Genomic DNA, 12,874 nt, shown 5'->3' on the forward strand with positions numbered 1-12,874 from the left:
GGCCGAGCCCGACGCGCCCGTCCTCCCGCGACCCCACCGCGTGCTCGGCGTCCCGGCTGCGGAGCATCCGGCTGCCCGCATGGACGCGGTGCTGAAGCGGAGCCGCTCTGAGGAGCCGACCGAGCTACCGCCGCCCGCCGGGGACGTGGAGGAGGCGGAGGCCGAGGCGGAGGAGGACGGGATGGAGCAGGGGCTGGAGGAGGAGGAAGAGGTGGACCCCCGCATCCAGGTAGGACGCGCGGGAGGCACCGCATCCGTGCCCTCCGGGGCGGCGCTACGGGGACACCCGCCTTGCAGCCCCACACCCCGTGTCCGCGGTCTCGGGGGTGGAGGCCGTTTAGGATGAGGCGCGGAGGCGAGTCGGGGTACCCCACTTCACATCTCCGCGCGGGGGGCTGCGGCGCCCCTCTGACAATTGCGGGCAGACCCGCACACCCTCGGCGCATCCCGGGGCCCCGCCGCCTGCCCAGCGGTTTCGGCGGGTTGCAACAAAGGGAAAAGGGGCGGGGGTCCGGGCGGAATGGGGGTACCTCGGCACCGCGCAGCCTCCCGGCGTGGGCGCGGGCCCCGGGGTGCAGGGGAGCCTGGCGGCGTGGTCTGGCCCCGCGCCCCGCAGGCTGAGCCCTCACCTGGCTCCGGCGTGCACACCCGCAAGGTCGAGGCCACTCCGGGCACTACGTGGCGCCTGGCCTGAAACTGTTTAAAACCCTGATTTTCCTTGTTTTGAGGTCGGGTGTGCACGAAGCCGGGAACAGCTGATGCGCAGAGCCGACGCGCGGAGGCGGCGAAGGGAATGGCCTGGCTTTCTGTGCCTCCATTTCCAGCACAGATGATTAAAAAACAATTTTCCAGCCAAGATCTAGGAGTGACAGCTTAACCTCTTCACCCTTCTCAGCACAAAGCACAGCAAATTCCTTTCCGTGGCCCGTTTCTCTCCCCTTTCCGTAAATCATTTTTTAAAAACCATGCTCTGTAATTTCTGGCGTCGTAATTGGTTTTCAGTGCACCGATCAATTAAAAGCTTGCTTAACTCAGTAGTCATGGTTTAAATGAATTGCTTTGTCAGATTAACAAGATAAAGATGAGGTGGGAAAGTCTTTGTATTAGATATTCTGTTAATTCAAATCATTGGTTTGGACTATGAAACCCTCTGTGCCTGGTGTGGAATTGTTAGCAGGATCCTTTGTTCCCGGAGTGAAGATGAGTTAACTTCATGGTGGTTAGTTTGCAGCAAATGTCAGTTTGTTAACGTTTAAAGGAGTGGGATTAAAGCTTGTTAAAAAGCACCCTGGCTAGGTAGGATAAATAAGCAATTAGAAAAAAAAGAAATGCACAAACATTGATGAGTTAATGCTACAGGTCTGTGGTTGGCTTAATTGATTCACTGGGTTTAGAATTTGGCTTGACCTGGCTTATTTTCTTTGCAAAGTTGGTGTTCTAACGCTGGTGTTTTGATTACTTTGGTGTTCTAACAGGTCAGTTTACCTGAAGGCAAATACCGGGAAAAATATTTGCCTGTTCTGGGAAAGACAGATTCCTAGATATGTAAAATAAATAAGGACACCATCAACAGAAATGCTGAAAAGTTTTGTCTTCTAGCCAAGCCTCAACCATTTTCTTTTATCTATTTTTTTTTTTTTTTTTTTTTTTTTTTTTTTTTTTTTCTTGTAGCCCCAGCTACCCTGGAATTCACTACTCACTGTGTAGACCAGGCTGGCCTCGAACTCACAGAAGCTCTGCCTGTCTCTGCCTCCCGAGTGCTGGGATTAAAGGCGTGGCTTCAACCATTTTCTTGAATGAACTTGTTACCCTCTCCTGGTGGTGCATGCTTTTGATCCCAGCACTCAGGTGGCCTAGGCAGGATCTCTGGGAGATCCTGACCAGCCTGGTTTACATAGTTCCAGGGCAACTGGGAGACCCTGTCGCCAAAAACAAAGACACAGATAAAAATCAACTAATTTTCTTCCTAGAAACTGGGCCAGGGTGATTTTTCAGATTACCCACTGAGTTATACTATAAACAAAGGCCCACCATTCAAGTCTCTCTCTTTTTCTTATAGGGAGAACTGGAGAAGTTAAATCAATCCACGGATGATATCAACAGACGGGAGACTGAACTTGAGGTACAAAGAGCTGGGTCCCTCTTCTTGGGTGAAGTGGTGGCAGTCACTTTTGACACCAAACTGGTTAATTTTGTTTTAATGGCTGGAGGGTGTCTGCAGGAGGTCCCTGCTTGTGTGTTGAGCAACAGCATGTGTCTTTCAGAATGAAATACACTGAGGAGTCCAGGCTGTGGGCGGATGCATGTGGATTCATTTTCATGTGGTGTTTTTCATTATGGAAGCTCCGTGGTGCCAAAATAAAGGGCAAGTGGAGTATTACACAGTGTTTAAGCACCTCATTTCAGTGTGTTGGTGGCAAAACTGAGGGGAGAAGGAACCAGAACTCTGTAATGGAGAAAATGAACGTGCTCCATGTCCACTGCCGTACTCCATGGGGCTCCTTCTTCCATTCATGCTTGAAACTGGGTTTCCACAGACTTAAGTCAGATTCTGTGCTTTCCTGTCCTAGTAATTCATCCCTCCTTCCACCTCCCAGCTCATTGTTTGGCTGCTTGTATGGAATATATAATGCCCTTAAATGATAACAGAAAGCAAGCTGTTTAGACTGGGAAGGCTTTCCTGCTGGGAAAAATCTTGGGAGACAAGATCTTGATTTGATTTTAATGTGCATTTTCTAACCTTCCTGTAAACAAGTTAGCGATCTTCACAGCTGCCAATTTTACCGTCCACCTAAATGACCAACCCCCATTCATACTCAGGACCCTGTGAATGATCAAGGCTGAAGGAACTCAGGGAGCTCTTTCTAGAAGCGGTTTCCATAGTAGAAATACCAAGAAAGGTCAACAGAAAGGGCAGAAAACATCTGGCCCCTTAGAGTGAGGTTGTGGGGGATAGGAATAGACTTGACTGGAATTCTTCGGCAGCCTGGCCTTCTGATTGCATGTGGCAGTGTGCCTTAAAATTACCCTGAGCTGGATAAAGGCTTATCTATCACCAACTCAATCTTAGGAATCCATGAGCATTGACCGTCCTTCTCTCTGTAAAGTAAAACCTGTGTTATAATACACATACGCGCACACACGCATACACACACAAACTTTTGATTAAGTGGAGGCTGTGAAGTTGGGCAATTAAAACTTTCAGAATCTCAAATTTCTACTAGGGAGAACTGGAGAAGTTAAATCAATCTATGGATTGTGCATTAAACAAATGAAAACTCTTGCCATTCTTATAGGACATTAACATGAGCCAAGTTTTTACAAGTTTTCAGTCCTGTCAGAGCAGCCCTGAGTTGGGCAGTCCACTATGGAAACTATATAACACTTGGCTATGTAAGCTCATTGAACTATTTTTTTAAAAGTCAGGATTCTTGCCCGGAGTGGTGGCGCACGCCTTTAATCCCAGCACTTGGGAGGCAGAGGCAGGCGGATCTCTGTGAATTCAAGGCCAGCCTGGTCTACATAGTTCCAGGCCAGCTGGGGCTACAGGGAGACCCTGTCTCAAAAAGAGGCCCCCCCCCGAAAAATAAAGGATTCTCATATAGAGTCCAGGCTGACCTCAAAGTTCAATATGTAGTCAAGGTTGGCCCTTGAACTCTTGATCCTTCAGACAGGCCCAACCTAAATTCACTGAAACGAAATAAAGTTCAGTCCTTCAGTCATGGAAGCCACATTTTCAAATGCTTAGTATCCACTGTCGTGCGCAGACCTGTAGACAGTTGCAGTGAGCACTGAGAGCTCTAGAGACCAGGCTCTGCCTTCTCCCCTGCTGATGAGGCTCAGGGTCACATGGTTTAGCGTCATGGCTGAGCCGACGTCCCATCCTAGACCCAAGTATTTTCCAGGTTTTCTCCATCTCTTCTGTGCCTTTATCCCAAACATGAATAAATTTGTCTTTTTCATTTGTTTTAAGGGAAAGAATTTGACTTGTTTATATTTGCAGTGCTGGACTGAAACCCAGGGGCCTCATGTGTGCTTATCAAGCACTTTACTACTGAGCTAACTGGTTGTGAGGTCAGGGGTGAATAGGCATTAAGGGCAGCTGGCCAGGCATGGTGTACATTCCTGTAATTCAGGAGTTCAAGGCTATCCTTGGTGACACTGAGACCCTATCTCAAAAAACAGAAAAGAAAAAGGTCAGGGATAGTCAATGTGCCAAGCAGATGGGGAGAGGTGACAAGGGGAGGGGTCTGGCCTTCTGTGCCTCTATTTCCAAGAGAGTTGACTAAACCCAGTACTGCCTTATGCCTTTTGCTTGCTTAGCCCTGTTGGACACTGTTCTCTGTAATGAGCAGGATAGTTCCATAACCCAGTCTTCATGGCACCTACCTTCTGCGGGGTGAAATTGGTTCATAAGTTAAACTTTTTAACCCTGGTTTCCAAATTCCATTTGTAAATACACTTAGGTATTTGTGTGTCACAGGAAGCCACTGGACAGGTGTTTCCTGTCAGGCTCTGGAGGGCATTCGGAGCCCCGGGTATGTGAGCAGGAGGGTATGTGGCCTGGCTGGGTTGTGTTGCTGGCTGGCCTTCTTGTGGTTTTATAACCAAGACTGACTCAGAAATATACCAGAACCCACAGAAGTAATAAAAAAAAAAAAAAACCAAAAAAAAAAAACCTCCTTAAGCCGGGCGTGGTGGTGCACGCCTGTAGTCCCAGCACTTGGGAGGCAGAGGCAGGCGGATCTTTGTGAGTTCAAGGCCAGCATGGTCTACATAGTGAGCTCCAGGACAGCTGGGGCTACAGGGAGACCCTGCTTCAAAAAGACAAAACAAAACAAAGAAAATAAAACTCCTTATTAGCTACATTATAAATTACAAAAGAAATAACTGAGATTTATTTGTAATGTATTTTGTTTAGCCCAGAGTAGCCAAGATAATCTAAATTCAATATGGAAGCACTATAAAAAATCTTAACTAGGGAGCTAGGATTGTAGCTCAGTGGAAGAGTGCTACCCAGCATGCACAAGGCCCTGGCTTCAGTCTCTAGCACTGGAAAAAAGATTCTACACGTAACACTTGTTTCTGGTGGTGCTGAGGATGGAAAACAGGACTCTGCACATGTTCGGTAAGCACTCTTCCACTGAGCTTCAATCCCAGCTTCTACATTTATTTTTGTACTAACTCTTCAAGAGTTGTGACTGGCCACAGTAGCCCTATGTGGTCTTGGCCTGCAGAGGTCTGATAGATGTTTCCTGTCAAACTCATGATCTAGAGTATTGCTAGAGTCTGGAGTTGAAAACTGCGTGTGCGTGTGTGTGTGTGTGTGTGTGTGTGTGTGTGTGTGTGTGTATGAAGCCCTGGCTTCCAGCTTTGTCTTTTTTTTTTTTTCTTTTTGAGACAGATTCTCCCTGTAGCTCCAGCTGGCCTGGAACTCTCTGTGTAGACCAGGTTGGCCTTGAACTCACAGAGACCTACCTGCCTCTGCCTCCTGAGTCCTGGGATTAAAGTCGTGTGCACCACTTGGCTTGGCTTCCAGCTTTGTGTCAGATACTGTGTTGCCCATTACAGATGCATGATGAACATGACAAAGTCCTTGTCCTCAAAGAGTATCCATTTTGATTGAACTGAGGAATGGGGAGTTGGGTAATAATTGCTGATTGCCTTATACACAGAAGGAAAGTGGCACACTGGAGACCCCTGAGTGGGGAAGTGTGCAGGAGGAGAATATCTGTGTGTGTGCAAAGAGAAAGAGGGAGTAACTGTGTGTGTGGTGGTGGGGGGGTTGTCTAAAGGTGTGTGGCAAAATATGTGTAGCCAGGCATGCCCTCAATTCTAGCACTTGGGAGGAAGAGGCAGGAATATCAGGAGTTCAAGGATACACTCAGTTACATGGTGAGTTTGAGGCCAGCCTAGGCCACCTGAGACTGAATCCAAACTAAAGCAAGAAGGATCACTGTGAGTTCAAGACCAGCCTGGGCTACAGTGTGAGAGCCTGTCTCAAATAAGGAAATGAATACATTTTAAAAAGGTTATGTGCTGGGCATGGTGGTGCACACCATCCTTAATCCCAGCACTCAGGAGGCAGAGGCAGACTGAACTCTATGAGATTGAGGGCAGTCTGGTCTACATAGCAAGTTCCAAGCCAGCTGGGGCTATAGGAAGACCCTGCCCCCCCCCCAAAAAAAAGAAAAACAAAAACAAAAAAGGTTATATATTGATTATTTGATAGACACATAACCAGAGAAAAGGCTCTTAAGAACCTAGCTCTGGGGGCTGGAGAGATGGCTCAGTGGTTAAGAGCACTGACAGCTTTTGCAGAGGACCCGGGTTTGATTCCCAGCACCCACATGGCAGCTACAAACTGCCCTTAACTCCAGTTCCAGGGGAATCGGAAACCTTCTTCTGACCTCCATGGCATTGCACGACACGGATGCACTCGCATGCAGGCAATACACTCATACACATAAAATAAAAATAAAATATTAAAAAAAACCCTAGCTCTGTATTTTCCCTCAGAATAAAGGTTTGGTATTCACTAATTCAGTGGCCCAAACATAATTATTGCTAATAACAAGTGGGTTGAGCATTCAGATGGCTTGTCAGCATGGTGGCTTATGCCTGCAGTCCCAGCACTTGGGAGGCCAGCCCATAATCCCATCACTTGGAGATAGAGGCAGGAAGAGGGCTGGAGAGATGTCTCAGCAGTTGAGAGTACTGACTGCTCTTGCAGGGGACCCAGGTTCGATCCCCAGCACCCACATGGTGGCTACAAACCGTCCTTAACTCCAGTTCCAGGGGAATCCGATGCCCTCTCTGACCTCCGTGGCACTGCACGACATGGGTGCACTCACATACATGCAGACAATATACTCATACACATAAAAATAATAAATATATTAAAAAGACACCTATTCTCTCAGGCCGGGGGGTACAGACCTGTAATCCTAGCTGCTACTCAGGAGGCAGGGAGACAAGTTCAAGCCCTGTCTAGGTTGTAAGTTTGAGGCAAGCCCGAGCAATTCGTTGAGACCTGTGTCTTGCCTCGTATGTAGTAGAAACAAGTATGTATTTCATCTACATTATCAATTTATTAAATTGAACTAACTCATGATCACTTGTCTCCCATTTTCTCCATAAGCCACATCACAGTCTTGTGCTCAGATACTGCATGGCACTACAGCATTCTGTTTTTAAGGTTTTTTTTTTTGGAGATGGGGGCTAATGTAGCCCAGGCTGGCCTTGAACTTATGTAGCCAAGGATGGCCTTGAACTTCTGATCCTCCTTCCTCTGGCTCCCAAGTACCATGATTCCAGGAGAGTGCCACCATGCCTACCTGTGTAACATTACCATTTAAATTTTTTTTTTTTTTTTGGTGTGTTTGAGACAGGGTCTCCCTGTAGCCCCAGCTGTCCTGGAACTCACTATGTAGACCAGGCTGGCCTTGAACTCACAGAGATCTGCCTGCCTCTGCCTTCTTAGTGCTGGGATTAAAGGCATGTGCCACCATGCCCGGCCATTTTTAAATATTTTATTTATTATTATTTTTATTTTATGTGTATGAGTGTATCTCCTGCATGTATGAGTGCACCCATGTTGTGCATTGTCTGTGGAGGTCAGAAGAGGGCAGCAGATTCCCCTGGAACTGGAGTTAAGGATGGTTCGTAGCTGCCATGTGGGTGCTGGGAATCGAACCCGGGTCCTCTGCAAGAGCAGTCAGTGTTCCTAACCACTGAGCCATCTCTCCAGCCCCCCATTACCATTTTTAACAGCAAAACCACTAAGATCACAAAATGCGGAAAACCGTGCAAAGGACACTTGCAGAATGGGATAAGGAGGCAAGTATCATTTTGTTCAACCCCATCTGGGAACACACTTGTGGGTGACTTGATTTTCCTGCTGGTCTGTGCATGTCTGAGTGAACCGGAAGGCACTGCAGTGTTCATCCTAGGTGATACATGAATTTTAGTGCAGACAGAGCACACACTGAATCTGCAAATGAATCAGGACAGACTATCTCCTTTCAGGGTCTGAGTGTACTTCTTGTCCCTGTCTGTTTGCCCTTTTTTGTTTTGAGACAAGGTCTCACTATATAGCCCTGGCTGGTCTGGAACTAGATTTTTAGACCAGGCTGGCCTGAAATTCACAGAAATTTGGGATTATGAAGGCATGGGCCACAAAACTTGGCTTGCCCTTTGTTCTTTACCTTGAGCATCCTGTTTGTTGTCCTGAATGATTGGAGGAGGTATGGCTTAGTACAGTAGCCAAGCCTTGCATCTGATTCCCAGCATCATAAGAAAACAACTTCTTATCTGACAAAACGGCCTCTAGTTTGCTTCTGACCTTGTTTGAATAGATTTGGGTACCTTTGCCCTCAGATTTGTATCAGAGCCAGTGAGCCATCTCAAGTTGTTGAAGAGAGTAACCTTTAAACCAGAGAGACCTTTGGATGTGAGCTTGATTTATTATATTTTAAATTAAAATATGATAAAATAACAAATACATTTTATTTTGGTTGTTTTACAATAATCAATGGATTATTGATGGATAATCCTGGATGGCCTCAGGCTCTTGGACATACCAGACAAGCACTGTAATCTCTGACCTAGATTTTTAGCTTTTAGCTCTGATGTCTTAAATTTTTTTTTCTTAACATTACTGTGTGAGGGTAGTGTGTGTGTGTGTGTGTGTGTGTGTGTGTGTGTGTGTGTGTGTGTGTGCGCGCGCGCGTGTGTGCCATGACTTACATGTGGAGGCCATAGGACGACTGTGGAATCAGTTTTCTTCCCTCATGTGGATCTTGGGGATGGAACTCAGGTCATCTGAGTTGGCAGCAAGCGCCTTTACCTGCTGAACCATCTTGCTGGCCCCTCTTTTTTCAAGTATTTATTGAAACAAATTCCGTACAAAACTCATAAATTAATTAGAATCAAGAATGCCTACATACACATATACACATTTATGATACATCTTTTTAAAAACCACATGCTTTTTGTATTTCCCTTGCTTGTCCTGAAAGTTCTGAAAGGACTGAGGGAGAGGAAAGGGAAGGACATGGGCATCTTTGCCACCTTCAGCTCTTACGGCTCAGGTCGTCCACAGTGGGAATGGTTTCTGAGCAATCTTGCAAGGTGGTTTGGAAAAAAAAATTGAAGTGTCAGAAACTTCAACAAGGCCTGCATGCAGAACCTGTCTTTTCCTCACTCCAGAAACCAGCAAACATCTTCACTTAAAACAAAAAACAGAAACGAAAATAACAGCCCTGATTTGAGCTTGAGAACTTGGAAGTGGGAGGGGAATGTGGGAGTGGATTTGGAAATAGCCTGGCCTCTCTTCCTAATGAAGAGAAGAGAAAAACGACTTTATTGAAGGACAGGGCCGTCACATTCTACCAGCTTCTTACTCTTCTGTGTGGGTTTGCATGGTGTGCACTGGGGAGGAAGGTCCTGTGATACTAAATTTATGCCTTGAAGAAAGTGTTGCTACAGAGTCTTTGAAGCGATAAATGGTTGTGAGGAAGTAGCAAGTAAACTTTCTTGAAGCTGGTACCAAATTCTAGGCCTGGTTAACAGGTGGGGTGGGCCGCCCAAGGCCTGACCCATGTTCACTGATAAGTTCTGGTTGATATGAACACCATCCCATCCCGCAGAGTTTTATGCAGCAAACACCGAGCACATCTGGTTGACTGAATTCTATTTGTGGCACAAGGGATCATGGTGGTCAACAGAACACGTGGCATGCATCTTCTATTAGGGGCCTTGCCAACCATGTCATGGGTCTTGGAATCATGCCTTTATAATTGAGAGAGAGAGGGCCACACAGGGACCCCTTGGGAGGCCCCTGAGGCTCTCAGGATGGAGAGTTATCAAATCAAGGCTTGGAGAACTGGGGTCATCTAGAGCGAACCTCCAGAGCAGCCTAGAAGTGACAGAGGAGAGTTGACTGACATGTTGCCTGTGCTGGAGCTTGGCTGAGAAGGGAGGCCACTGCTTTTGTTTTGTTTTTAGCCTCAACAGCAACTTTATTTTCTCAAGAATCTGGAGACAGCTGTCTCGGTTGTTTAAGAACCATCAAATCCCAAGTTGACAACTCTGGTCCCTGAGGACTGTAACAGCCTTTTATTACTGAGCCATTAGCTTTTCCTTCTCAGCATTTATTGTAGGGACCTTTAATGGTGTGTGTGTGTGTGTGTGTGTGTGTGTGTGTGTGTGTTTGTGTGTTTTGGCTGGATAAGTTAAACACCTCTTTAGCCTCAGCCTTTGGCTGGCATCCCTGGTGTCTCTGCTCAGCCCTCCTCTCTGGACTTCCTCAGTGTGCCCACACCCACATGGGTGTTTCCAATAGGAAAACTAGGTGGATATGTGTGTGTGTGTGTGTGTGTGTGTGTGTGTGTGTGTGTGTATGTGTGTATGTGTATGGATTTTAACCAAGGGTATCACAGAAATTTGCAAAGCAACTCTTAGAGAGCTTGGCAAATTGGCCCTTTTCATTTCCTTAAAGGAAGATGGAAATTTTTTGTTCTATTCTTGTCTGAATAGACAGTTTTCCTTTGCTTTGTTTTGCTGGATTATCTAAGAGATACTTGTGTTTGCACTGACTGACATTCACAGCTAACAGGCAGACAATATCCGCAGTTTATTATGACCATAGCCAAGCCCACTTAGTAGAACTGCTTTTATTGTTTGCATCAAGCTTAGCCAGAAATAATGAATGGGGTCCTTGGGACCTGGTCCACACCGGCCTGTTACCAACAGGCAGAAAGGCTTGGCTTTGTTTTGATAGATTTGAAGCCTACAGAGCTAGTAACTCTTCCTTTGAGTTTAGGCTTTTTTTAAAAAGATTAAAAAAACATTTTTTTATGTGTGTGTGTGCATGTCTATGTATCTGTCATGTGTATACAGGTGCCCACAGAGGCCAGAAGATAACATTGGGTCCCTCAGCTGGAGTTTCAGATGGTTATGAGACATCCAGTGTGGGTGGTAGGAACTAAATTCGGGTCCTCTGAAGAGCAGCAAATGCTCTTAACTGCTGAGCCATCTCTCTAGCCCAAGTAAATCTTCCTTTTTTTTTTTTTTTTTTGAGACAAGATATGTATGTAGCTCTTTGTAGCTCTGGCTGGCTGGCCTGGAACTTGCTGTGTAGATCAGGCTGCCCTTGAACTCACAGTGATCTGCCTGCCTCTGCCTCCCGAGTGCTGGGATTAAAGGCGTGTGCCACTGTGCCCAGCATGGGTTTTGGCTTTTTTAAGAGAAGATGAAATGGGGTCTTGTCCTTCCTTGCTGTTCTGCCTGTCTTTTCTGCTTAAGAAATCTCCCACAGCTTCACAGCTGACGACAACCATTTTATTTGGCCCATGGTTTGTGGGTCAGGGTTTGCAGGGGATGAGGGGAGGCTCAGCTGCCAGTCCTTGCTTGAGGAGTCTCCTGAAAGCAGAGTCACATGGCAGCTGGGCCTGTGGTCATCTGAGGGTGTGAGGATGCCCACAGTGTTCCACTCATGTACCTAACACTGGCTGCTGGCCCCTGCCTGGGAGTTAAGCTGGTGGTTTTAACCAGAGCATCAGAAAAGTGACCATTCCAACACAGTGGTCTCAGATTCTCTTTTTTAACTGTGAGTTATGGCTTCACCCAGAGTGCTGGTCCCACAGTAACCACATGCGAATGGTCACAGCTTTTTCTGTCTGAGCTTTGGAGCTTCCATTGCAATACTTCCATCATATAGTCTTGGTCCAAATGCAGACAGACCATGTTTGGACACTTCCATGCTCGTGGTGACATCAGCCCTGTCCCTTTCCTATCTTCTGTTTGTGGGTAGACTTCAAAACAGCCATATTTCAGTGTATTCTCCAAGTGCTTTAATGGTTAACCAATGGGCAAAACAAGGACTTTGGTTAGTTCTCATAGTAACCGGGTAAGCCAGCCATGTGAAAGTGGAAGGAGTGGGTCTCTTCTGCTGGAATTCTTTACTGTTTTCCCATTTCTTACAAATTGTGCTAATTGGGCAGGGAGATGGCTCAGTGAGAAAAGAGTCTTGCCACTAAGCCTGGCAACCTAAGTTCGATTTGTGAGACCCAGTTGGTGGAAAGAGAGAACAGACTCCTGCAAGTTGTTCTCTGAACTCTACATGTATGATGTAGCATGTGCACGTGTATGCATACGTACACTAAATGTAAAAAAAAAATTAAAGATTACACTATGGCTTCAATACCTATTGGGAAAAAAAGTAGTGGCACCTAATGCCAAGGGGACAGGAGTCAGGCTGACCCTTGCTAAGCTGTAGAGCGAGTTCTAAAGCTCTATAGCCAATTCTTAGCACCTCCTTCCTTGCTGGCCCATGAGTCTCCTGGAGGCGTCATCCCAGTGCTGAACTCATTTGCTAGAAACTGGATCTGCTTCTCCAGTTGGAACTTGTTCAGGAAAGTTGCACTTTAGTGCTGTGAAACTTAGAGCACAGAAAAGCCTATGAAAACCTTTATGAGGGGAAAACAGGTGGAACCTAAACTTGATAGCATCTGCTGGTGGAAGGCCTGGGGTCTCGAGCTCAGGAGGGCTGGGTTCGAATTCTTCCCCTGCCTCTTAAGTTGTGCAGTCTTGGAAATGTGCATATTTTAGGTTTAGCTATTCTGGGTTTTAATTTCCTTCTCTCAAATGCAAAGGGAAATATCTATGCACCAGAGCTGTTAAAGATTAAATGAGGGTAATGTTCATAAAATGCCTGGCATCATCCCTGGCATGTAATGTTCAGCTAGTGTCAGTTGCTTCCTTCCTGTCCTTTGTTGACTAACAGCACCTACATAAAAATAGCTAGTCAGTGAAAGCTTATTATATGCTAAGTGTTTGTGTAGGCGCTCTGAGTCTCATAATAGCCCTTGAG

At 46.4% G+C, this 12,874-nt stretch overlaps 1 protein-coding gene across 1 annotated transcript in view; it reads left to right on the forward strand.

The window, feature by feature from the left end:
* Positions 1-35: 35 nt before the first annotated feature.
* Positions 36-12,874, forward strand: part of Sh3bp5 (SH3 domain binding protein 5) — a 73,830-nt gene continuing 60,991 nt past the window's right edge. Inside the window, exons 1-2 of the mRNA XM_008849988.3 lie at positions 36-229; positions 2,060-2,122. Coding sequence (XP_008848210.1) covers positions 80-229; positions 2,060-2,122 — 213 coding nt within the window. The 5' untranslated portion in view covers positions 36-79. The remainder of the gene's footprint in view (positions 230-2,059; positions 2,123-12,874) is intronic.

This window comes from Nannospalax galili, unplaced genomic scaffold, assembly GCF_000622305.1.
Source record: "Nannospalax galili isolate Female #2095 unplaced genomic scaffold, S.galili_v1.0 scaffold364, whole genome shotgun sequence".
NCBI lineage: Eukaryota > Metazoa > Chordata > Mammalia > Rodentia > Spalacidae > Nannospalax > Nannospalax galili.